General features: G+C 39.3%; 1 protein-coding gene across 2 annotated transcripts in view; it reads left to right on the top strand.

The window, feature by feature from the left end:
• The window catches only part of LOC132276393 (nucleolar GTP-binding protein 1), a 33,979-nt gene that overhangs the window by 4,064 nt on the left and 2,706 nt on the right, over positions 1-27,209 (top strand). Inside the window, exons 2-12 of one of the 2 annotated variants that reach the window (XM_059777800.1) lie at positions 4,686-4,819; positions 6,951-7,071; positions 7,192-7,256; positions 7,369-7,482; positions 7,883-7,957; positions 10,939-10,977; positions 11,059-11,130; positions 14,710-14,823; positions 20,784-20,855; positions 20,929-20,965; positions 26,874-26,986. In XM_059777800.1, the coding sequence (XP_059633783.1) occupies positions 4,686-4,819; positions 6,951-7,071; positions 7,192-7,256; positions 7,369-7,482; positions 7,883-7,957; positions 10,939-10,977; positions 11,059-11,130; positions 14,710-14,823; positions 20,784-20,855; positions 20,929-20,965; positions 26,874-26,986 (956 nt within the window). The remainder of the gene's footprint in view (positions 1-4,685; positions 4,820-6,950; positions 7,072-7,191; positions 7,257-7,368; positions 7,483-7,882; positions 7,958-10,938; positions 10,978-11,058; positions 11,131-14,709; positions 14,824-20,783; positions 20,856-20,928; positions 20,966-26,873; positions 26,987-27,209) is intronic. The other variant, XM_059777801.1, reaches the window with a different exon arrangement.

Genomic DNA, 27,209 nt, shown 5'->3' with positions numbered 1-27,209 from the left:
AACAGACGAAAGACATGTCTCAATCCATGTCCTCCATCTACTTTGAAACCCCATTCTTTCAAGCATGTAAAGAAGAAAATTCCAGTTAACATGATCATAAGCTTTCTCGATATCAAGTTTGCATAGAACTTCAGGAACGCCACTCCGCAACCTTGAATCCACACATTCACCAGCAATAAGAACTGAATCAAGAATTTGTCGTCCTCCAACAAAGGCATTCTGAGAATCCGAAATAATTCCATCCATGACTTCTCTGATTCTATGAGCAAACACCTTAGCTATGAGTTTGTAAATACAACCCACTAAGCTAATAGGACGAAAGTCCTTACTATCTGAAGCATTGCCCTTCTTAGGGATAAGGGTAATAAATGATGCATTGAGCCATTTTTCAAAAACACCAGTTGAATGAAACTCGTGAAAGGTACTCATCACTTCATTTCTCACAACCGCCCAACTTTCCATCAAAAAACGCATAGTGAACCCGTCTGGCCCCGGGGCTTTATCCCCATTACAACTGGATAAGGCCTTAAGAACTTCTTCTTCAGTAAAAGAAAGCTCTAACCCATCTCTCTCCAACACAGAAATAGCCTCAAAAGGAAGACCATCAAGCTTGGGTCTCCAACCTAAAAGTTCTGTGTAAAGCTTTTGATAAAAAGAAACGATCCCGCTGCGTACCTCTTCCTCCCTCCACAACTCCACGCCTTCAACCCGTAGACGTCTTATATTATTGCTCCTTCTATGAGCATTAGCAAGTTTTTGGAAAAATTTTGTATTACGATCTCCCTCTTTTAACCAAAGAGCCTGGGATTTTTGTCGCCACGAAATCTCCTCCATACAAGCAATCTCAGCAAGAACTGCCTGACATGAAGCTCTCCTAGTAGAAAGAGACTCCACATTTCCACCCGCCTCCTCAAGCCGATCAATCTCAGAAAAATCAGCAAAGACTTTATTCTTCCTTCATTCAAGATTCCCAAAGACATCCTTATTCCACTGCTTAAGAGCGAGTTTGAGAGCTCTTAATTTTTGTGTTAAAATGAAGCTGGGCGCACCTGTAACGATTGCTCCCTCCTACCAAGAATGAACTGTCCCTTGGAAGTCCTCCACTCTCAACCACATATTCTCGAAACGGAATGGGGTTTTTCTAGAATACAAACCCCCATAATCCAAAACTAAAGGAACATGATCGGAGGTAACCCTTTCTAATACCGCCTGAACAACATCTGGGAATTTTTCTTCCCACTCCCTAGAGATCAAAAATCTGTCCAATCTTGATATAGTAACTGGGTTTCTACCATTAGACCAGGTATAGGTTGCACCTTCCATTGGTAGATCAATGAGAAGGTGCTCATCAATGAAGGCGGAAAACTGATCCATGTCTATGGACCTTCTTCCCCCAGTAGACCTCTCTGACGGGAACTTGACTGAATTAAAGTCCCCACCAAACACCAAGGTAAAGAGCACAGATCATGAACGTGGCTTAGTTCCTCCCATATAATAGGTCTCTCAGCATCAACGACCGGTCCATAAACCCAGGAAAAAACCCATCTGAAATTATCTTCTTCCATCTTAAACTCACAAGAAATAGAAAAACTTCCCTTCCACACATTCAATCTGGACAACCACCTACTGTCCCACATGACTAAAATACCACCCGAAGAACCTGTAGCATCCAAGGCCTCCCATTCCACAAACCTTCCTGCCCACAAACTTCTAACCACCCTGTCAGTAACGGATGCCAACTTGGTTTCTTGCAAACAAACAACCTGGGCCCCCCATTTCCTTAGAGCTACCTTCACTACCCTCCTTTTATTTGGGTCATTGAGACCACGAACATTCCATGTAATGATTCGTAGCTTCATTAAAAACCATTTGAAATTAACTCCCCTCCCCCCTTCTTCAAACTCCTTCTTCTAGGCCTACCCCTTTCCATCACCACTCTTTTCTTCTTGTCGTAATTGACATCAGAGATGAGATTCTTAATCTCGTGAATCCCTTTCCAAGACGATATGGGCTTTCGTGTTTATAACTTCATTAGTGACTGCTATCTCAGTTCCAGTCACAATTGCTTGGAGAAGAGATAAAGTCTGAGCATTATTACCTTCTAAAGAAACTCCCAACAACTCACTGGTAGTTCCAATATTATCAACCACCCAGTCCTTCCCCAAATCAGTATCCTCATCATTAGGTCTCACCACTGCCAGAGGTTCCACCACTGATATGTTAGGGTCATCCTTCAGCCAAGGTTGAAGCTCAGTAAAGCAGATCTGTTGGATGGATCCCAAATCATCAGCCACCTCCTCTTCAGTCTTTCTGTCATACTCATAAACGGAATCTGAATCTGTAACATAATCACCCAGTCCAACAATACTACCAACCTCATTCTCCTCATCCGTTGCAGAAGGCACACATTTAAAACCTCTCAACACGACATTCAATCGTAACTCTTTGAACAAAGCCACAGCCTCATCATTGGACAGCTTAAACTGCAAACCTCTTCCCATACAGACTGTTACTCCTTCAGACAAATCATCTGCACTGCCAACAGTGATCAACTGTCCAGGAGGATCAATCATGCACTCTTCCTTGCCATTCATCCCATCATTATGTTCAGAGTTCAAAAGTGGCGACCCATACATCTTATCCGTAACATCTGCATCACCGTTCATCACCTCACAGGAAAGGGTAGAAGAAGAGGGTGGATCAGTAGAGGGGCTCTGAAGATCTGAAGACATACCTGAATCGTTAGTTACCCACTTCTGCTTCTCTTTTCTTGAACATTGAACTTCAGGAAAATGGCCCTGAGACGGAGGTCTTGTATTGCTCTTCGGCTGTAGGTTAGCAGAGCAGGATGTAGAAGAAAAGTTCGCAACACTGAGAATGACGAAACCCCTTAACAACAGGCTTAACACCAGCCTCGGCAGCAGAGAGATTCATCCATCTCTTTTCCGGCGAGTTCCATATAGTTCCGGGGAGTGAACTGTGCGAAAGACTTCTAACATGAGAGCGAGTTGGGCTAGGCTTTGATTTAATAAAAGAGATGGGCCCCCTTGTAACCCTGGTCTGTTGTCCATTACGCTTGGGCTTTGTCAAAATAGGAGAGCTGGGCTTCTCATTCAGGACTGAAACTGATAGCTGGTTGCTGGGTCCCCAATTAACGGCCCTTTTAATTTTCTGAAAGCTGTTAGTAAGCCCATTAAACAAAAAAGGCCCAGAATGTGCATCAGGCCCATACTAGGCCCATCAGTGACTAAAGCAAGAGTGGCTCCATTAATGCCACGATCTTTGCCATGTGTTTGGTGATTTTGAAAACCGGCAAACCGAAACGGTGGGCGCTGATCAAGGACATGATTAACACGGCTCTTGGAACTGCTTTTTCTACGCGCTTCAGGTGCGTGGGCATGCAATTGGCTAGATCCTTTGAGGCCCTGTCGAACTTGTAAATTCCGGTGACCCCCTTTGGTAATCGTTGCTACACGCGGGAAATAGGATCTCTCCCCACCTTCCTTCATAGTGAGACTTCGGAAGGATACGAGGTGAGACTTCGGAAGGATACGAGGTGTGACTTCCTCAATCAAATTGACCTTAAAGGCCACTCTTTGATCCTCAACAAAGACGTACTCCGGCATCTTTTTTCCGGTGGAAACGTAGAGAAGGATTCTCTCTCCACTCACCGAAACGTCCGCCTCAACACCTCTAAATCCACCACACAGATTTCCAATTGCTTCAAATAGCTTATGGCACCACAAGTGAAAGGGCAAGCCAAATAACATCACCCTCCGTATACTGCGATCCTTCACTGCAGAACATCCAACCGCGAAATACCATATATTGATGGATAACAATGCTTCACCCCATCTCTTCCTTCCTTCATCCAAAACCCTTAAAGCCTCTTGCTCCGACGGAAACCTGAACAGAAAAAGATCGTTGGGAAGGGAAGAAACTTTTATGCCGCTTGAAACCTTCCACTCTTTCGTAGCCCACGCTTCAATCCCTTCAATACATCCCACATCTTTATCAAAACGACCTACTAAACATGACCGCAGAGCAAATTCACGTTCCTTGATGCTTTGATGATCAACCCTAAATACCGAGTCACCGCCTATGGAACAGCTATTGATCTCACCATGGAAGTTGAGACGAGGTAAGGTCGCTACATTGAGATAGGAACGAAGCATGACAAAACTTAGTGGACTGATCTCTTTCCCTTTGTATATTCCTTAAACATTAAATATTATCAATGAAAAGGAAAAGTGGGGTTGAAAGGTTCCTCCTCTTTACTCTTCTTCCTTTTTGGTGATATTGTTTCTATTTTCCCTTATATTACAAGCTTGAAGGATTCCTCATCTTCACTCCTTTTCATTATAATGTATATAGTTATCATAAAGTGTTAAATCTTACATTTGATATTGATTTGATTCATGATATAGAAAAACTGCCATCTACTGAGCTAAATAGTACTATTATTTGTCTCATTTGGGTGAAAGATTGTGATTTCTTGCATCCTGAACAATAAATTTGCAATATAATTTATATTCCTGCCTTTATTCAGCAACCAAATGCAGCATTGGTCCTTCAATTTCTTTTATTGATTTTTTTTTCCCATTATTTTTCTTTTCAATATAACTCAAGTTCCATTTTGGCGCGTGTATCCTTTTCTGATTCTGATATGCCACCTCCAAATGCAGGTTCATATCTGGTGCCTGGAACAGAAATCTATCCTACTTTATGCTTTTGTAAAGAAGTGCAGACTACCGCATATGAAGTTGTGAATGGAAGTTATGTACCTGCTGCCCAAACCAAACAACAAAACAAACAAAAGGTACGTCCTCTTGTAGTAATTACTTCTGAAAATTTTCTGAAGAAAAAGATTTAAATGTTATGATAATTGGTGACTTACTGTGTTCTTTCGATTCCTTTGCTTTTGAGTTAAGAAATATTTACTTACCGATTATTAATATTTGCATTTTAATATTGAATAGTCATGCGCCGCCGTAATCCACGGGTGACTATGTTAAAATTTCAACCCCCCCCCCCCCCCTCCCCCCCCCCTCCCCCCCCCCCCTCTCTCTCTCTCTCTCTCCCTCTCTCTCATTTTAGGAGGAAATTGAAAATTAACGAGTGTGGAAAAGATGATGCTGGCAAGATTCTGGGAGAGGTGGTAAATAAGAGATCATTGTAGGTTAAGAATTTTGAATCTATGGAGGGAAGAGGAATGAGCTGAAGTGATGATTTAGGAGGTTAGTCATTATGGAAGAAACTTGTAGGGCAAGGGTTTCTTAATTAAAGGAGAAAAAAATATTGAGTTATAAGATGATTAGTGCTATTAGAGGCTGCATTATTTAGCATGTCACTGGTAAATGGGGTGTGGACTGAGGAGGAGAAATAAATGGGTTTAAAATGTATTTACATTGCATAGCCTTCTGTTAAATGGCTGAATCTAGTGGGGGTGGAATTCCAGCTAGCTGGATGCTAGAGAGACCTTTCGGAAAGGATGAGTTGGTGTGGGTGTTGAAAGTTTATGTGGATATAAAGCTTGGGGCCTTGATGGTATGACGATAGGTTTTACTGAAATGGTAGGATATAGTGAGGGCAATTACATGTAGGTAGGGCTGCAAATGAACCGAGCCGAGCCGAGCTTTGGATTGCTCGGGCTCGGCTCGTTATCTCCAGAGAGGTGCTCGGGCTCGGCTTGGGCTCGGGTGAGCTTGGATAGGCCGGGCTCGGGCTCGGGCTCGGCTCAGTAGAGTTTCGAAAAGCTCGGGCTCGGTTACAAACACCCTCCAAATTTGTTTGTTTCCCAACTCTGCATAGGGATGTTTTCAGAGAACATATTTATGCAATTAGACCATTTCCCATAACATGCATCTGCTGAAAAATTCAATATACCCAAAGTTGTAGAATTAATTCCAGATTCAAGAAAGGAACTAAACATCGTCTCTTTCATGTGATCGCATCTCAATCTCCAAATAGAAGGAAAAAAAGAAGAAATACAAAAAGAAAGAACAAATTTTGAACATAAAATCAGATCTTACAAGGTTTCCACCATTGCTTCACCTTAAGATCCATTCAAGAGAGATGAGTGGCTTGTGGAGGGCGGCCAGCGGATTATACGTTGGAGTTGATCGAATTAAGGGAGAGAGATGGAGCGAGCTGTATTGTTGTGAGGGCTTCCGGTGGGTTATGCGGTGGAGCTGTGAAGATGATACGGTAGTCTTCTAGCTTTTTAGGGTTTTATTCTTTTTTTTTGATAAGTTTTTTTAGGGTGTTATTCTTATCACTTAAAGAGTACCAAAATCAACGGCTGAGATAGATTAAATGTGATGGTGGGCTACTTACTCTTGGGCCTGATTAATGAAAGTGGGCTGAACTAATATATTGTATGGGCCAAACCTTTAAACATAATAAAATGAAAATACATATGAGCCCATTATAAACGAGCTTGTTCACGAGCCTATACGAGCCGAGCCCAACACTGCTCGGGCTCGGCTTGTTTATTAAACAAGCCTAAAAATTGAGCTCGAGCTCGGCTGGTTTACTTAATGAACGAGCCCGAGCCGAGCCCGAGATGTTCATGAACAGCTTGGTTCATTTGCAACCCTACATGTAGGTGATAGAGAAGTTTGACTTGAGATGTGACTCAGAAGGGTATGAATTTAACAATTACTATTTATATTATTAGGGAAGTAGACCTTTCTCCCCCCTCCCTTCTCTGAGTGGGGGTTGGGAGTTGGGAGAGGGAGGGGGAGCCTGGGGAGGAGTGTGTCCAATATAAATTCTTCTCAAAGTTCGGAAGCGTTGTATGAATTTGCTTTCGGTTTGTCTTATTTAGGTATACTTTTCAACTTGCTTGTTTGCTTTTCAAGTTCATTGCTTTTGCACTCTCTAAATGTTTGTTTATCAGATTTGAATAACTGGAGGAAAGAATTGGATGATTTTTATTTCATTTCCAGGACAAAGCATTGACTACAGTTGAAACTGTTGGTGCTTTTCAAAACCTACCTATGGTGATGCCACCTACTGATATTCTTTACTCGGCACTGAGGAAGGCAAGGAGGGTCTTACCTACAAGGGGTAATGTTTGGGTTGGCATGTTCCAATTCAATATTAGACAACTGAATCAAATTAGATGTCAATTGCATTATAACTTGGTTGAGCCAACTGCAAAATGTGACATTTAATTTGTGCATTTAGGCATTTCCAATATTGCAAAGCGAGAGAGAAATAGAGGCGCAAAGCAACTTGATGCACTGATGAAGGTAACTTAAATATCCATTATGTTAGTTGAGCATAATAAATCTTTTATTCTCTACTTGCTATATGAGTGAACTGCTTGAAGTTGACTTCATGGCTTCATGTTTCCATCTTTAGGAGCTCGCTGTTCCATTAAGGATGTATAAGGAGAGCTTCCCAAACAAAAAGTTTTTGCATCCTTACGAACGGTCTCTTATTGAATTGACTCTTGGAGATGGGAACTATGAAGAGGTAATCATCAACCGTATTGCTGTCCACATGTCATTTATTTAGGGTCCTTGGAACATATAGCAATGGTTCGTTTACCCTTGGAAGGATCCGCTTCTCGTATCCACTGTTAAAGGGATTCATGATATTGCAGTACTAGATTCAGTAAATAATTGTAATAATATATAGGCTATTACAAATTGGAAGTATACATGCTTCATGCTTAGAAAATGAGAAATTGAATTTGTTTCTTCAAGGACTCCTTTTTCTTTGCGCGCAACTGTTGTACTTTACAAATGATCTTTGGATTCACAAAGCATTAATATTTGTCTATTTTCTCTTTATGTCATGACTATGTGTCAAAATCCTTGTACTCTATGCTATAATTTTTATGTAAATTGTGGATTCCCTTATGGTTTGTCAGGTGTTGCGAAAAATTGATGCTTTGAGGAAGAAGGTGACATCGGTTGGAAAGGAACACGCCTCTCTCTGTGCTAAGGTTGTAATGCTTGTTCAATTAGAACTAAAAACTATTGTATCATCAACATGGTGCTCCTGGTCTCTTAACTGGTTAAATATGAATTGATGCAAATAAGCTTTTTTCATATCAGTCTGTAGTTGTTCAGATCTTATAGAAAGATTTCATTCCAGTCTGTAGTTGTTCAGATCTTATAGAAAGATTTCATTCTTCTGATCTTTGTTTACTTTCAAATTCCAGTATCATTTTGTTTTGGCCTCATAGTTATCCCCACATATTTATGTGGTTGCCTATTATCCATTGATAAATCATGGTTTTAGGATACAAGGTTGGTAGGGGGTCACTTGGTTTTGTGCTCTTTCTTAATTTGCACTAATCCACATCTTTCGAGGAGATGTAAATGGTATTCACCTGACCAGTTATTAAGTGACAAATGAATTTTGACATTTTCTATTGAAATGGAAGTGCCATTGTCAAAAACAAAATTTTTCAGTTGGGAGATGCACCTTTGTCCTTGTGAAGCTCTCTTCCAAGGGCTCACAGAACTTCTCCATCATACTCGGTTCTTTGTTGGAGAAGGATTGAAAGTTCACTATTAGGAGAATTTTGGGATTCGGGGGAAAACCTCTTAAAGTGTCATTTTCCTCAGTTTTTAATGTGTTTAGATCTAAGGGAGCTGATGGTACCAATCTCACGGATAAATCAACACAATCAATCTTTTGGAACGCTGATTTTCAGAAAACCTCAACATCCATGAGCTTAATTCTCCCTCAACCTTTAATTTTCAAGTTTCTCCTCCTCTTGGAGAATGATGTTAGTTATTTATTTATTTATTTATTTTTATTTATTTATTTATTGTAGTGACTTCTTTTCCTAGTGTTGCTACAATTTCTGCTTTAGTTCCATCATTCTCTCTAGCTCACTGGCTTGTAAGTGAAGGTTGCCCCTCATGATAAGGTCTTAGTTTAGTTAGTGTCTTGTAGGATGGTCAATAATAATGAGATATATCATACCATGTGGTGGAGTGGTTCATTACATATTCCAACCAAGAAACTCTGATTCCGGATGGGTAGCCTTGTATTTACTTTGATTTAGAACCAGAAAGAAAGAAGGGGAGGAAAATGAGAAGATGAGATGCGAGTAGAAGAAAGGGGTGAAGAGACAGATGAAGGGGGTGAGAAATTAGAGTGAATAGGTTGAATGGACAGAGGGATTGAGGAATGCAAGAACACCGAGGGAGAAGAAGACACAGGAGAGTTCTCAAACTCACAATATTATTCAATACTCAAAAACTAAATTGTCTGTTTACATAGGAGCCTTTATATAGGCAAATTAGTAAACAAACCCTAAAAACCCTAAAACATAAAAATGCCAAAATAACCTTAAAATTCAAACATTACCAAAAATAACAATAAGCATAAATAAAAACCCTAATTTACTAAAATTCCTAATTTTATTTCTCTTTTTTATCTTCTCCAAAAGTAACGCTGAAGCATTTGCAACTCATGTGTGCGAATCTTATCTCGTTCCCAATCAAGCTCTTTTGGAATCCCTAGACAAATATATTTGCTGTGGCTTGTGAGTTCAATGATCATACTATTCAACGTTTGCTCATTTCACTGATCTTGCATGCAATTAGCCATGGCAATAACTCTTTAGTATTGGGGCTGCAAGTTAGATGGCTTGACCTGAATTCAATCCTGTATTTGGACGGGATTCAGCAGTTCTTTTTGTTTTTCAGGTTGTGCTTGGGTTGGAATTTCAACCCGACTTCAATCCAGGTTGAGTATGTGGCAGAGTTGTCAGGCAACCTGATCCCAGCTTGAAGTCTTGAATCCGGTTTTTTTAGTTTATTTTGGTTGTTAGTGTTATTATTAAAATATTAATAACTAGAGCCTAACCTGACCGACCAGAGCCTAACCTGAACTTAACCAGAGCTCAGGAAGGTCAGGGCTCGACTTATTAAGTTGGAGCTTACGCTTGATCAAGCTTGGGCTTTGTCTATTCCCTGAGTTTAGCTTGGGTTCCCTCAACCTGTTCAGCCCACCTGAGTTGCATGCCTATGTGAAATAGCTGATTAGCTGGGATAAGTTGGGTGGTCCCTTTGATGTCAAATCTGGGTTGATTTTTTTGCTTGTGCTATTGGCATTGGGAATAAAATAAGAATTTGGTCTTGTGGAATCCTTTATGCAACTTGTCTCATTTGGAAGAAAGGAATAGAAAAGGTTTTGTGGATATATATGACCTGTTGAGGAGGCTGGGCACAAGGTGGAGTTTTTTTTAGCTCTCTTCAAGTTTAGACGATAATAGCTTGAAGGCACTTCTTTGGGGTTATTCTATCAGATTGGAGTTGGGTAGTTGCTTGTAGGCCTCATTCATTAGTGATCAGTAGTGTGGAGGCTGCTTCCAAATCTCCAATTAATAGAATCATACAAGTAAAGTTTTAACATTGTTGCTCATTCTATAGGAAATTCGGGCCGAGTTGGTAGGCAATGATTTTTTTTTGTTTTATCTAAGATTTGTTGATGCATAGTCCAGCTTCATTGGAAGGTTTTCAGGATTTTACATAGATTCTTAGTTTGGCCATTGAGAAGGTTGATCACTTGGCTACAAAGGAAGCCAGAACTATGGAATCTTATAAAGAAAGTTTCCTTCTTTCCATGTCTTATTAGGTTTACTTTGCATAGTTGTTTGTTTGTCTGTTTTGTTCCTTCTATTTCCTGAGAATGGGTTTTCTTCATTTGCTTCTCTTCTTTTTGTTAATGGAAATTTTTCTCCTGTATGTTCCAAGTTTCCAACTACTCTTTTTTTTTTTTTTTTTGGTACTGAAAAATTGTCTTTTCATTTTTGAATGGCCCTTTTTGTTTTTCCCTTTTTTCTTAACTTGCTTGAAGGCTGAATAGTGATTACTTTTTTTTTTTTTTCCCCTATTTCAATTGCTTTCTAAAATGCTTTGAGTTGAGTATGGTAATGGTTAATTGATATTCATATAAATTTTGTAGTCTTCAACGAAGCGAGAAGCAGAAGAACGATTGAATGAGGTCAGTTATATTCCTGTTCGTTCAACCCACCATCCAAGTCCATTTATATCTGAAAATTTTATGTGCTATGATATTCTGTAGGGAATGAAGAAACTTGAAGAGATTTTTCATCATGAAGGAAAAGCTGTCAATGATTTGCTGAACATTGCCAAGGTGATATGCCATTTGGAACACTTAACTTTTTGTTAGGAAACAAACTAAAGGGCACCACTTTCAAGTTCCCATCTTTTGTTCTTTTAAATTTTTTACCAATTCAAAGATGGTACGATCTACTTCTTTGTTGTTGTTGACAACTAACGTCTTGTGTTACTGATGAGTGCGTTCTCTTGCTTGCCGTCGACACACTATGAAGTGGGGGGGCTAGGGTTTTGTTTTGTAAGAGAATGAAATTGATAGCTAGGGTTATAGTTATATTTACACTAATTTATAAAGCCCAACCAAAACCCAAATAGTTCCTTTTCATTCAAAAGCCTAATAGTTATATATATATATATATAAAACTATAACCCTAGCCATTAATTTCACCCTCTTACAAAACTATATATATATATATTTATATGAGAACTATATATATATATATATATATATATATGGTGCGTTTGATTATGGTAATGGGCTTGAGCTATTGGGCTTTTGAATGAAATTAAACTATTTAAGTTTGGGTTGGGCTTTATGGGTGTAAATATATGGGTTGGGTTGGGCTTTATAAATTAGTCTTAGTGGATTAAATGGTTAATGGACCTTTTGTATGTTAGGTGTAACATATATAAATATATCTTTATATATTATTATTATTATTAAATATATATATATATATATATATATATATATATTCACAAGCTCAAAACAAACCCTTAAATGATTATGTTCAGAGACATGTTCTTGTTTAAATTATATATATAGTCTGAATAAAATTTTAAAAAAATTAGCGAGTCATAGTTCCCAAAGTGGACATCTATTTTGGGACGGAGGGAGTGTGTTTTTTTTAGAGAGAGAGTAAAGAGAAATTGGTCAATGAGACATGATGATTATTTTAAGAAAAATGGTACATCCTCCAAATTCGGAGGATGCCGACAGAGTGTGTGAGTGGGGTTTATGGGCCCCACCACATGATTTCACCCTGACATCATGTGGTGGGGCCCGCAACTCCACTTGCATGTTCTCTATTCGGCTTCCGCCGAATTCGGAGGATGTGTCACTGCCCTTATCTTAATCAAACCCGGTAGAAAAAGTTAAAAAGAGATTCAATACTTGTTATTCACAATCCTGGAAAGGTCAATTCAGGTGCCTTTTCAAATTCAGCATTATATTAATTTAATGGATAAACACAAATGAACATATAATCTCTTGGTATGCTAAATAAATGTCATGATTCACATTGTAAGAAGGTGAAATTGATGGTTAGGGCTATAGTAATAACTATTATAACTATAACCTTAGCCATCAACTTCATCTAAATATAACCCTATTCATCAACTTCATATAACTATAACCCTAGCCATCAACTTCACCCCCTTAGAAAACTATATATATATATATATATATGTATGTATGTATGTTGGGTTTGATTATGGTAATGGGCTTGAGCTATTGGGCTTTTGAATGAAATGGAACTATTTGGGGTTGGGTTGGGCTTTATAAATGAGTGTAAATATATGGGTTGGGTTGGGCTTTATAAATTAGTCTTAGTGTATTAAATGGTTAATGGATCTTTTATATGTTAGATATTATATATATATATATATATATATATATATATATATATATTCACAAGCTCAAAACAAGCCTGTTAATGATCATGTTCACGAACATTTTCCTGTTTAAATTATATATATAGTCTAAATAAAAATTTAAAGAAATTATGTGTTTGAGAATATACTAGCATAAAGCAGTAATTGAACCATCTAAATCTTGATTATTTCCCCTACACGGGTGAGTACGTCAAGGATCTACGATCTTAAGTTGAAATCATGTTTGTGTGGTACTATAATGCATCTCCTCCAGCTGCTTTAAAAAATATCTTATGTTTTTTAGTACATCAATACCATCTTGATTGTCTGTTAGAATTTTATTTTTTATTTTTATTTTTTAGTGTTCTACATACTGGTTTTTCTGCTCATTTGAAATGTGATTTTCAGGGATTTGTGGACTTGAGTTGAAGGTAGTGTCAGTGTTGTTAAAGGCATGCCTAGGCTCGCGCCTAAGCTCGAGGCTCAGGTTTAGCGCCTGTTGTCATTCCAGGCTCGCTGATGTTTACTTGGCGCGCGCCTCGGTTACACCTCGTCCTGTTTGTGAGGCGCGCCTCACCGATATTTGTTTAAAAAAAATACGATTGTTCTATTTCTTAAGCCAAAAAGGGTACTTTTGGCAACTTAATAAACAAAAAAGAAAGCCCAAACATATGATAGAAGGAACTTTTGTACAAAAGAATAAAAAAATAAGAAAGCTCAAGAGTCAAAGTGTTAACCGAACAGCGATAGAATGAGATTGTGAGACGAAGACGAAACCCTAGTTGTAGAGATGAACAACGAAGCCACGTCAATTCTTTCTTTTCTTTTTCTTTTTTCTCTCTTCTCCTCTAGATCTCCCCTCTCTTCTTATGTTTGTTTACATCTCTCTCTTCTTCTAGTTCTCCTCTCTGTCTTTTTTTTTTTGGCTCTGATTTTTTTTTTTTTTTTGTTAACATATTTATTTATTTCTTTTTGTGCTTTGTTTTGCCATTCAAAAAAACACATTTTGCTTTGCCTTTCAAGAAAACAAAATTGTGCTCTGTTTTATGGTTGTTGGATGCTTGTATAGTTGATGGATTTACTTTTTTATATTTGATATTAATTTTTAGAATATTGATATTACTTATACGATATGAATGTTATTATGGTAGTTTAAATTTTCAATTGTGTGCCTCACTTCACTTAGGTGAGCACCGCGCCGTGTGCCTCGCGCCTAGGCTCCAAAGGACATCTAGCGCCTTGGTGCGCCTTGGGCCTTTAATAACACTGGGTAGTGTAAGATTTATCTTGTGTTTCTAATCTAGTATATCAATGCTGCGTTGATTTCTCACTTGTGTTTCTAATATAGTATATCAATGCTGTGTTGATTTCTCACTTGTTCACACTTTGTGCATTAATGCCATTTACTACCCATTGCTTCCCATTTGTCCTATATGTTATCTTTACATTTTTAGCTTTTTCGTACTGTGTTTGATATTTTCCGAGCTTAAGGGCCCCTTTTGGATTGAGTGAGTTTTGAATGGAAAGAAAGGAAAAGGTGGAAAAGGTTTTTATCATGCTTGTTATATAATAAAGGAAAAGGTGGAAAGGTTGTATCACGCTTGTTTTATCGCCCTTTTGGAGCATTTTGTATTTGTATCTTATAACAACTGAATTCGTATTTTCCCTTTCTACTTGTATAATAAAACATTCCTTTCTTCTTTTGGGTACTTTTTTTTATTTTCCCCCAAACAATATAAGGAGGTATACTGTCCATTTCTTTTCATTCCTTACTTATCGAAACAAGATAGGGGGTAACACATTTTTTCTTTCTTTCCTTTTCTCTATCCTTCACTCTCCATGCCCTCCTACTTATCCAAATGTGCCATAAAGTGTGTTTGTGTGTGTGTCTGTTTTTTTTTTTTTGGTTTACGATAACTACATTGGTGATATTAATATTATCTAAAAGTTCCATCAGAATATATGCTTTTCTCTATATTTGAAACTAAATTCATATTTGCAGACTTTGCGTGCTATGCCAGTTGTTGACTTAGAAACACCGACACTCTGCCTTGTTGGAGCTCCTAATGTGGGGAAGTCATCTTTGGTCCGTATACTCTCAACAGGGAAGCCTGAGGTATGGACACGTCTATTAATGATTATTATGTGTTCTTAATGGTTTCAGTTATATATTCCTTAGAGCTAATGCAGTTGAGGAATTAATTGACCAAGCTAATTAAAGTCCTCTCTTGCTTGAGTTAGAACTGTTAATCTTGCTAATTTTAGTTATGAAAAGTCTCTGGTGTTGATATCAGACTCAGCTTTGAAATGTTTCTTCACTTTCTTTTTCTCATGAGAGCAGGTTTCAATTTAGATTTTCTTGGTATTGATTTGTCCCTCTGCATTGAACACAAAGCTAGTGAATAAAATTTCCAAAAGGATGTCATTCAGTACATTTATTATTATTATTATTACTTTTTGATAAATAAAAAGATTTATACAATCAGTCTTTTGCAAAATAGGTATAAAACTAATGTAAAATTGTCAAAATTTATACAATTTAATCACAATTAACAACTATTTAGGCAATCATTAAAAATATCCTAATGACTAACTAGAGCATTTATTAAAAATGTCCACCATTTGTTTTCATCCATGATGATCGGTTCTGTTATAAGGTGGCTGTTTGGGAGGAGAAGCACCCCGAGCTTGTTCCGACGACGGATAGCTTGGAAGGAGGGGATGGTTCGCACTTGCTTAACGAAAAAGAATGGTTGAGGTGGGAATCCACGGGGAAGAAGGGAATGGCTGAGTTCCAGAGATGGAAGGAACGGAGGGATGCGTTGTGGATCCGTAATGAGTGTTTTAGAAGGCTCTTTACTTAGAAACGTAGGGATGGGCTTTCTTCAGGGTTGAACCGTCGCCGACAAGAAGGTCTTCGGCAGATGCAGTGGAATGGAGGCTTCACCAGGACTGGTTGTCGGCCTTTTTTGCAGCGGTGGGATCAGAAAAGGTTTCGTGGTGGTGTCCACGCGCAGCAAGTGCGTGGGTGGGGGAGGATTGTAGACCATCCACGTGGTTGGCTTCCAGGCATTGTCCGTTCACAGTGGAAACCAACTGTTTCCACGATGATTTCAAATTCTGCTGAGTCTGCTTCTTCAGTTTCTTGGGCTGGAAAGGCTCCGAAGCCCACACGCGATGATGGGCCTGGCACTGGGCCGGGGAATGGGGCTTTAGTTGCTTGTGAGGCTTGCCCATCTTCTGGTGGGCCTCTTGAGGGGCCTCCGGTTGTTGGAAGGCCCGTTGGCGGTTTGATGCTGGATGGAGGGCCGGCAACCCATTCCTTTAATGATGGTTCGGATGGTGGGCCGGTTGCCCATTCAGTTAAAGATGGTTCGGGTTGTGGGCCTTCTGGGTTGAAAAGGGGGCCGGTTGGTGGGTTTTCTTGCTCTGGGCCTGTTTTAAATAACGGATTTGGGCCATTGTCTTCCTCTTTTGTTGGCAGAGACTTGCCTATTTCTGGAAGATTCAAGGATGATCGGCGATCAAAGGAGCTGATACAGTGACGACGTTTGCCCAAGAAAAAGATTTTCTTGCTGCTTTTCGCAAACGGTGGACACGGTAGGATAAACAGAAATGGGTGGCGTCTATGCAGTTGGGTTTTGATCCAGGTAAGTCCACTATCGTTTATGGGGCATCTCCTCCCCATTACTTCTCTCCTTTTGCATCTTCTCCTTCTCAGGGGGGTTGAGAAAGTCTTTGGGGTTGGCGAAGGGTGGGGCTGTCACTGGTTGTTCTCCCTCGGTTCTAGAGGTGGAGAGGGATTTGGAGTTAGAAGGAAAACATGATGGGGGCTTGGTTTATAAGTTGGGTTTCTCTCGGCTGTGTGAGAATAATTGTAAGGGGGTTATGGTTTGTGTGGGACATGATGTGAAGGTGAGAATTGATGATGATACAGCTAATGTTTTGTTGAAAGAGATTAGGGATCATTTGATGTTGAAAGGTTTTCAGTATGATGCTAGGGGTGTGATGTCTGATGAGGAGATTGAAACGCGTCTTTGTTCGCAATCCTCTTCTGCCCTTAATGATTGGGAGGGAGCTGCAAGTTCTTCCATGGGAAGACTTAGAGCAGGCTGTGAATTTGACATTTCCGTTGGCTGTTGTTCCTCCGGAGGGGGAATGGGTGAGTGGCCAGACTGATGTTGAGGAGGTGTGGGTGAGGGAGAAAGGTATGGATGTGGGTTCTCTTTTGGGAGTGTCTTTCGAGGGTAGGGAGGCTGAGGCGAGGAGTTTGTTCACTGATGTTCTCAATTCTCATCTCAGGGAAAGGGTGGGTGGTAGGGAAGGGGTGGAGGAGGAGGTGGAGGAGGTGGTAAGGGATCCAGGGAGAGAGATAGTGGAAGGAGGGGTGGGTTTGCTTCTTCAGCTCCTATGAAGCTACGAATTATTTCATGGAATGTTTGGGGTCTCAATAACCCAGTTAGAAGAAAAGTGGTGAAGTCGGTTATTCATAAAAGGGGAGGTCATGTGGTGTTTACAGGAAACTAAGCTCGCATCGATGTCAGATAGGATGGTGCGAAGCCTATAGGGAGGGAGATTTGTGGAATGGATGGCTTTGGATGCTGTTGGCTCTTCGAGGGGCATCCTGATCATGTGGGATAACAGATGGGTGTCTTTGGTGGACTCTCAGGTTGGGAGTTTCTTTGTTTCGTGTGTTCTCTCTCTGTTGGAGGATGGTGTTCATTGGGTTTTCACTGGTGTTTACGGTCCTACGAAGGTCAGTGAGCGCCATTTGCTTTGGGTGGAGTTGGGGGAGGTTAGACGTCGTTGGGTTCTGCAATGGTGTGTTGGAGGGGATTTTAATGTTGTTCGCTCTCCGTTTGAGAGGTCTACGGGGGGTAGGTGGACGTCTGACATGGAGTAGTTTTTGGAGTTTATTGATGAGTTTGGGTTGGGTGGATTTGCCTTTGGAAGGAGGGCCGTTTACTTGGTCTAGTGGCAGATCTCCCTTACTCTTTCTCGGCTTGACAGATTTCTTGTGTCGGGGAGTGGGAGGAAAGATTTTCTGATTCTCTGACCATGTTCCGTTGATGTTGGATTGTGGTGGGTTGCGTAGCAGATGTTCTCCGTTCAGATTCGAAAATATGTGGCTTCGGGCTGAGGGTTTTTTGGAAAGGGTCCGCCTTTGGTGGGAGGGGTTTGGGGTGGTTGGCGCCCCAAGTCATGTGCTTGCAGGCAGTTTGCGTCTTTTAAAAGGGAATCTTAAGATTTGGAATAAAGAGGTTTTCGGGAATCTGGAATGGAGGAAAATTTGGATTCTTGCTGAGATTGCTGATATTGACCGGATGGAAGGCCAAGAGGACTTGGTGGACTCTCTGAAGGTTAGAAGGGTGTAGTGCCAGGTGGATTTTGCTGAGATTGCAGTCATGGAGGAGATCTCGTGGAGACAGAAGTCTAGAGCTTTGTGGCTTAAGAAGGGGGACAAAAACACAAAAAAAATTCACAGATTGGCCAATACTCATAGAAGGGGCAATCATATTGTGAGAATTCGGGTGGAGGGAGAGATTCTATGCAAGGAGGATAAGGTCTACAAGGGCTTTACTGAGTTCTTTGAGAAGTTGTTCACAGAATCTGTTTGGGGAGAGGGGGGGGGGGGGGGGGGGGGGGTGGTGTTGGATGTTAGAGATTTTCGTCCTATCAGTTTGGTGGCCCTATCAGTTTGGTGGGGTGTTTCTACAAGTTGTTGGCAAAGGTTCTTGCTTCTCGACTGAGGAAAGTGTTGAATGGCATTATTTCGGATTTTCAGAATGCTTTTGTGGGAGGCCATCAGATTTTGGACTGAGTCCTTATTGCCAGTGAGTGTGTGGATTCCAGGCTGTGTAGTGGGATCCCGGGAGTTCTGTGTAAGCTTGACATTTTTTTTTTTGATAAGTCTGTGTAAGCTTGACATTGAGAAGGCTTATGACCATGTGAGTTGGAGCTTCCTTATTTACCTGATGGAGAGGATGGGATTTGGTGATAGGTGGAGGAGATGGATTTACTTTTGCATTTTTAGTGCTTGTTTTTCGATTATTGTGAATGAGCTCCTTTCGGTTTTTTCTCTAGCTCGAGGGGCTTAAGATAGGGGGATCCGCTCTCTCCCTTCTTGTTTTTGTTTGTGATGGAGGCCCTTAGTAGATTGTTGAGAAGGGTGATTGAGTTGGGCTTTTTGAAAGGCTTTCGGGTGGGAAAGGATGTTGTTTCCTAGTTGGAGATCTCACATTTGATGTTTGCTGATGACACTTTAGTTCTTTGTGATGCGAACGTGTCCCAGTTTAGATTTCTGAGATGCGTTCTGATTTGGTTCTAAGTTGTCTCTGGCCTTAAGGTGAATGTCGGAGGGAGCGTTTTGGTGCCGGTGGGGGAAGTCCTTGAGTTAGAGGCTTTTGCTGACATTCCTGGTTGCCGTACGGACTCCTTTCCCATCTCTTACCTTGGGTTGCCTCTAGGAGCTCCTTCGAGGTGTGTGGGGGTTTGGGACCCAGTGGTGGATAGGTTTGAGAGGAGGTTGGCGGGCTGGAAGAAGCAGTATCTCTCCAAGGGAGGCTGGATCACTCTGATCAAGAGCACCATATCATGCCTAACCACTTATTTTATCTCTCTTTTTCAGATTCCCTCTTCAATTGCGGAGAGGATTGAGAGGTTGCAGCGAAATTTTCTGTTAGGGGGTAGAGGAGAAGAGTTCAAGTTTCATCTTGTTCGTTGGGAGCAGGTTTGTAAGCTGATTCGGATTGGAGGTTTGGGTCTTCGTAGACTGATGCCTTTCAATAAGGCCCTCCTTGGGAAATGGTTGTGGAGGTTTGGTGTGGAGAGACACTGGCTTTGGAGGCGGGTCGTGGCAGTCAATTTGGGGAGTTGAGAGGTGGCTGGAGCTCTTTGGAAGTGAGGGGGTCTTCGCGGGGGGGGGGGGGGGGGGGGGGGTGTTAGGAATTTTATTAGGAAGGGGTGGGATCTCTTTTCCAAACATGTTCGGTTTCGACTCAGGGATGGGAGGAGGATTAGTTTTTGGGAGGATGTTTGGTGTGGGGATGTTCCTCTTGCTCTTGCTTTTCCTCAGCTTTTCAAGATTGCTTTGGATAGGCAGGCCTTGGTGGTCAACTGTTATCATCTTGATAGTGGTAGGTTGGTTTAGGATGTTCGATTCAAGCGCTTGTTTCGGGACTAGGAGATTAAGGAGGCCATTCGTTTCTTAGAGTTACTGTATCGACAGAGGATTGTGGTTGAGGAGTCTGATAGTTGGACTTGGGCTGCCAACTCTCAAGGGCGTTTTGAGGTGAGATCTTTCTTTAGGTGTCTCTCGGATGATTTTAGAGTTTGCTTTCCTTGGAAGTCTGTTTGACGCTCTAAGGCTCTTCTCAAGGTGGCTTTCTTTGCGTGGACCTCGGTTCTGGGAAGGATCTTAATCCAAGATAACTTGAGAAGGAGAAACCAGGTGGTGGTTAATCGTTGCTATATGTGTCTTCGAGATGAGGAAACAGTGGATCACCTTTTCCTTCATTGTACCGTGGCTCGAGATTGCTGGGTCTTGATGATTGGCTTGTTTGGGATTCTCTGGGTTATGCCGGGAACTACTAGAGGGTTTATTGAGGCTGGGAGAGGTTGCCATGTGGGGGCCCATATTCAGGATGCTTGGAGTGCTACGCCTCTCTGTGTGTGGTGCTGTTTATGGCTTGAGAGGAATATGAGATACTTTGAGGGGAAGGAGATGTCGAATTCTATGCTTAAGTTTTCTATTCTTTCTACTCTTTTTTGTTGGATTTCAGGGAGAGATCATAGATCTTAAGAGGTGATTGTCGATTTTCTAGCCTCTCTTAAGGCTTAGTGGCCCTTTGTGAGCTTTTGTATTTATTTTGGGTTCCGCTCCCCTTCTGAGCTCTTTTATATCATTTTACTTATCAAAAAAAAAGAAAAGATACTTGTAGGATGATGCTCATAAGTTTTTTGATCAAAAATTCCAATCCTGATATATTGGATTTAATTTTGAACAGCCAATTTGATTGTGCACAATTAGCTATTGTATTTGTGCTAACTGTTCTTATTTTTCTTTTCCCCGCATAGATCTGCAACTACCCTTTTACAACTAGAGGAATCCTAATGGGCCATATTGCTTTAACCTACCAGAATTTTCAGGTCAATCTCCTTATGTAAGATGTGGATTTTGTTTTTCTGTGTAACTTTGTTTACACCTAGAAGTATACTGCAGGTAACAGACACACCTGGTCTACTGAAGAGACACGATGGTAAGGTTTTTGCAGTTTTCTTTTCCCCTTCCAATTTATGAAATATATATGTGGCATATTATCTGGGATCATTTCTTTCCCCTGGCATTGGTATGCTCAGTGACGGACCCAGAAAATTATGTGAGGGATAAGCAAAAGAAGTTTAATGTTCATTGATAATTCCATCGAGTACATTTACAATTGTCCTCGATGACTTTTTATATTTTGAAAACGTCGTATGATAGCTTCATTTTCTATGCACATTTTAGGGTATTCAGTGATCATGTCCAATGATCTATTTCTATGTTTTTTATATGTATAAAAATATAAAAAGTGGTATGCTGAAAACTAATCAGTTGATCAGTTTGGTTTCCTGTGATCAATTCCTACTTTATTAGCATACCACTCTGTTGAAAAATAGGCATGGTCAAAGCATAAACTGCACAAAACAAATCTAACTATTACCCATGAACGAGCTATACATTCAACCTGAGTTAAACACAAAACAGCATAATTATGCGCCTGTGCATTGTGCACAAGGAAAGTAGCAACTAACTAATAACTATCACCCAAAACAGCATAATTGTGCTTTGTAAGCCTGTGCATTGTAACCGGGGGGAAAAAAAATCAGAAATTAAATATTCAGAAATTGCATATTCTATACTATTAGAAAAAAATTCAAAGAAAGCAAGCCATAAGAAGCAGAAAAAACAAGAATAAGTAGATTGAGTTGGTGTTCCATGTGCTTAGGAACTGATTTCCACCTAGAGGTTTTTCAAAAACACTTCCAATTGATCAGATAGGTGTGAATAACAAAATAAATAAATAAACAAATTTATGAGAAATTTCAATATTTAATTTGACTTAAATAAAACTTGATTGCAAAATTTTGAACCCTAATGAGTGAAAAGAGTGTACCTGTGGCCTTAATCTTACACCTTCAATGTTGAAGAGAAATGTTGAAAAATTGTTTGTTACAAGCTTTAGAGAGAACTTGAAGTAGTTGCAGAGCCAAAGATTGTGAAAACTAGGGTTTTGTTCACCAACTACTGAAATTGAAAACTATGGTTCTTGGTGAATGGCAAGTGTGTTTGTCGTGTGAGAGAAAGACTGGTGGATGGCCGGAAGGGAGGGGGCTGGTGCTGGTCGGTAATGGGAAGAAAAACCGCAGAAGGCCAGAAGCCGTGAGGAGTGTGTCTGCGCGAGGTTTTTTCTTGAGATAAAAAATGATAAGGGGGCCAAAGTCATATAGTGGGGATTTCCTGTAATTTCAGTGGGGGATTTTTATGGGGCATATAATGGAAAAAATTTCAGTGGGGCACCCCCACTGAGCGCCACTATAGGTGCGTGCCTGGGTATGCTACCATCTCTTTTGATCCCTCTCAATCAAGGTCTGTTACTGGGTGGATATATTTCATTTCACAACCAAAAATGAATCAGTTGACTTGTAACTTTGACAGGTTGATAACTATGAATCAAAACTGCTCATACTTATGTGGGGATATGGTTAGTGTTTGAGTAATTTTCTACTTTGAGGAAGTTGACAGCCCATGGTGACTTCTTCTAGTTTCTAATATATATATATAATATTTTTGGTTGTTATAGCAGTAAAAATAATTCATATTGAGTCAACTTGGTCCATTATGAGTTGAGTAATAGTTTATAGTTTATACTGGAAGGGATTCCTTAGAAGCCCAATTCTTGGCATCATGATGAGTAATAGTTACTTATTTGTACATCGAGCCAGTTGCGTGGTACTGAGATGCGATATCACTGATCCCACAGGAGATGACCTAGATGAAGATCTTCTATGCCGTCCTAACACTTTTAATATGCTCACATTGTCTTCTATAAATTTTATGTGGCAAATATGAAATCTGGGACAAATGGATGATTATTATATGGGCCCGGTAACCTTTTTTCCCCCTAAATTGGGCCCAATAACTTTTCTTATTGAGAAAACTTATTTAGCGCTGTTTTTGTTTGGGAGGGGGGGTTGGGGGGTAGAACTATACTTGTGGCGCATTATTCAAATAGTATGTCATTATTCGCAACAAATTACAGTAAACATTAAGGGTGCGTTTAGTAACGTTTTCGTTTTATGTTTTTGAACTATACTTGTGGCGCATTATTCAAATAGTATGTCATTATTCGCAACAAATTACAGTAAACATTAAGGGTGCGTTTAGTAACGTTTTCATTTTATGTTTTTTTAGTCTTAAGAAAGTAGAAACATGATTTTGCTTTCTTGAGTGAAAATAGAAAACAGAAATGAAATTTATTAATACTTCTTGTTGCCACAAATTTGAAAACATAAACAATAATTGTGTTTAGTAATACAACATATTTGTTACAAAATGTACATAATATTCTTTAAATTTTTTATTTTTTTCATGGCAAGAATTTTTGGAGTTAGTGATTAGAGAGGAGGGTGAGGGGGAGGGTAAATGACTTGAACACGAACTTTCGGACACAGGAAGTAACCCAATCACTCAGGCACGACACTTGCTTCCATTAATATCAAAAAGCCATAAATTTAGAAAATCTAATTTAAAATTATAAATCTTAAAAATACCCAATACGTCATAAGTACAAAATTAGATATACCAAGGCAAAAACATTCCCACCAATTATGTATATAAATACATGTATATGCATGATGTATACATTTATTATGTGATATATAATATATTTAGTATATGAAATTTTATTATGAATAAAATATATATTGTGTTATAATATTGTAAATTAATTATAATTTAATATTTACATATAATATAATATAGATATGATATAAAATAATATAAAATATCTACTGCTTAATAATTTAATAACATTATATTTTATTTCAAAAATTATTTTGTCACAAAAAATAATTTACATTATTATTTAATATATTTTTATCAAATAAAAAATAATATACAATATTTAATATATTCTATATTAAAAATATATATTTTTATTAACATTTAATATGCAACTTAGTATATAACACAAATAATATGAATTTTATTTGAACTGAATAGTGCATGTACAGTAACATTAGTGAAAACTGAAAACGCTTCTGCGCTACAGTGTCGAAAACATAAAAAACATCATTTTGATGTTTCCTCTTTTCTTCACAAAAATTGAAAACGTTTTCTGTTATAGAAAAACAAAAATATTTTATTGAACGCGATTTTTGTTTTTGTTTTGCCTTTTTAGAAGTTGACAACAGAAAACAAGAAACGTTTCTCGTTACTAAACGCAACCTAAGTTCATAGAACTTGCAGTAAAAAAAAAAAAAAAAAAAAAAAAGAGAAAAGAAAAAGGAATTAGAGGAGAGAAAAAGAAAAAGAGGTTTCAGCGCATACATCGTACATGAGTGCAAAAAGAAGAATTTTTAAAAGAGAAATAAACAAAAAAATAAAAGAAAAATGAGAGAACTTTGAAGGGAGCAGGTCTGCAGGCCATTTCAGTTGGGCGGGCTTGGGATTAGGGGATTGGCTTCGTTTAACAGTGCTCTCCTTAGTAAGTGGCTTTGGAGATTTGGCAGTGAAAGATATAGATTATGGAGAAGGGTTATTTCTTGTTGTTTTGGGGAGGAGAGGGGGTTGGTCAGCTAGGCCAGTCAGGTATGCTAGCGGAGTAGGGGTGTGGAGGGCCATTGGAAAAGGATGGGACGAGTTTTCCAAACATGTTAGATTTAGAGTTTGGGATGGAAGATTTGTCTGGTTTTGGGAGGATCCTTGGTGCGAGGATAGGCCTTTGGCTCTTTTGTTTCCAAGGCTGTACAGGATTGCTGTTGACAAACATGCTATGGTTGCCAATTGCTATCGTCTTGATAGCGGGAGGTTATCTTGGGATGTGCGATTCCGGCGATCTTTTCAGGATTGGGAGTTGGATGATGTCATTGGCTTGTTGGCTCTCTTGTACAGACAGGAGGTGGAGGGCACTGGTGTTGACTCCCTGATTTGGGTGCCTTCCTCTCAGGGGATGTTCCAGGTCCGGTCTTTTTTTGTGTGCCTCTCTGGTTTTTAGGCGTTTCCTTCCCGTGGAAGACGGTGTGGTTGTCCAAGGCACCTCTTAGGGTGGCTTTTTTTGTGTAGACTGCAGCTTGGAGTAAGATTTTGACTTTGAATAACTTGAGGAAGCGAAGACATATTATTGTTAATCGATGTTGTTTTTGTAAATTGAATGGGGAGTCAGTGGATCATCTTCTGCTGCATTGTCTTGTGGCTCATGATTGTTGGAGTCTCATTTTTGATCTGTTTGGTATTCATTGGGTCATGCCTCGGACATCTCGGGGCTTGCTGGATATCTGGAGGGGCCAATGGGTGGGGGCTCAAGCGAGAGTCTTCTGGAGGGTAACCCCTTTTTGTGTTTGGTGGAGCATTTGGAAAGAGCGGAATAGAAGATCTTTTGATGGGAAGGAATCCTCCATTGGGGTGTTGAAATTTTCTATTATTTGTACTCTTTTTTATTGGGGATGGGGGAGAGATTTTTCCTCTATTGAGGACCTTGTGGACTTTTTGGGTTCCTTGAGATCATAGGTTCTATTTTTGTATAGCTTGGGACGCGTTCCCCTTTTGAACGCCTTTTAATTCATTTTACTTATCAAAAAAAAAAACTAGTGTTTGATTGAAGAAGGGGAATGTAATTTTTCAAGGGAATCAATGGAATTTGAAGAGTAAAAGAGAAAAGAAAGAAAAAGATTAGAGATATTTTTAGAAAGTGAAATTTTTTAGTGGAGCATTTTGTAAAATTTCACAAATATATGTACATAAAAGTAAGAAAAAAATGGCGGGGCCAGGCCAGGGGGGCAGCTGCTCCCCCCGAGCCTATGCCGACTCTGTCCCTGCAAGTTGGAAGTCTTAAAAATCTGAGAGCGCAGATTGTAAGATTTGGATCCACAAGTTATGAGTGTATTCTCTCTAAGTCCATTGATTCACACGCGGAATGTGAGAGTGGCAGCCATTACGTGCAGCTGTGTGACTTATCTTATGATTCTTATCATGGACATGTTTAGGTCACCTCTCAAGAAATGGTCAATCTGCTTCTGTTATTCTTACCCTGCCAAACTTCATAATTCTAGAATTAAAGTCATTTGTCCAGATGTGTTTTTTATTTCTGGATCATTGTTTTGATACAGTTTATGCTGTAATTTTTGTGGTGATTTTCTAAAGTTATATGTTTAGAGGAACACCCAGATCAATGAATTTGATGAGATCTGTTTTGCTGTGGTACTAAGAAGACTAATGAGAACTCTGGTGTGGATTTGGAAAGCAGACATTTGTAAACAAAAAATGTAACTTATTTTGGGAACATCTATGTTTCCCATGAGAAAAAGAGTGTGCTGCACAAGCAAAATTTATAAGCAGAATTTCACTTCCACAATGGAATCCGAATCTGTTTTCCGGCCTTTTTTGTGGGGGTGGAGGGGAAGTAGTTTCCTACATGTCATAACAAAGCCCCATTGCATCATCATTCTGGATTAAAAAAAAAAAAAAAAATCTTAAAAATTGCTTTTGTACATTCCATAAATGAAATATCCACATTATGCTCACATCACATTTGATAAAAAAGAAAAAACATTCTTGCTTTTTTTTTCCGTAGATCTCTTTTGATGGTTAATTTTGGCCTTCAAAATTCCAGGGTAATTAAAATGTTCCAATTTCTTAATTGAGGGGAAAGAGAAAGGAATATATATATATATATATATATATATATATATATATATTCAGGGATATTTCTTCGGAGAATATGGATTGGCTGGAAAGTTTTTACTTTAGTTAATTGAATAGAGCCAAATTCATGGCTGCATGTTTCTGCATAACTTGACTGATTGTGATCACATTTTTTGTATCAAATGTCTTACTTTGATGATGGATTAAGATTTAGGTCTATCTCTTTGGTTTATATCATGCTTCTTTCCCCTCGTAACCTGCAGAGGACAGGAATAATTTGGAAAAGTTAACGCTTGCTGTCCTGTCGCATTTGCCAACTGCCATACTATATGTTCATGACCTCTCTGGAGAATGTGGGACCTCACCTTCTGACCAGGTATTATTTGTTTTCATATTTTCAAATGATTAACTAGATGATGTTTAGAGTTATCCTTTGTTGGTTAGGTCACTGAAGTTCCATTGACACATACAATTAACATTTTATGTCTGGACCTTGCTTCATTCCAGAATTATTGAAAATTAATCTTTCATTTATGTCAAAAATCAACACAAGTGATTTCTGATACAGACAGCATGAAAAAAAGAAAGATAAGGAGCTC

Source organism: Cornus florida, unplaced genomic scaffold (genome assembly GCF_030987335.1).
Source record: "Cornus florida cultivar Cherokee Brave unplaced genomic scaffold, ASM3098733v1 CherokeeBrave_3.0.0_Hap2_Chr10, whole genome shotgun sequence".
Taxonomy (NCBI): Eukaryota; Viridiplantae; Streptophyta; class Magnoliopsida; order Cornales; family Cornaceae; genus Cornus; species Cornus florida.
Note: the sequence above shows the minus strand (reverse complement) of the source record. Positions and strands in the feature narration are given on the sequence as shown.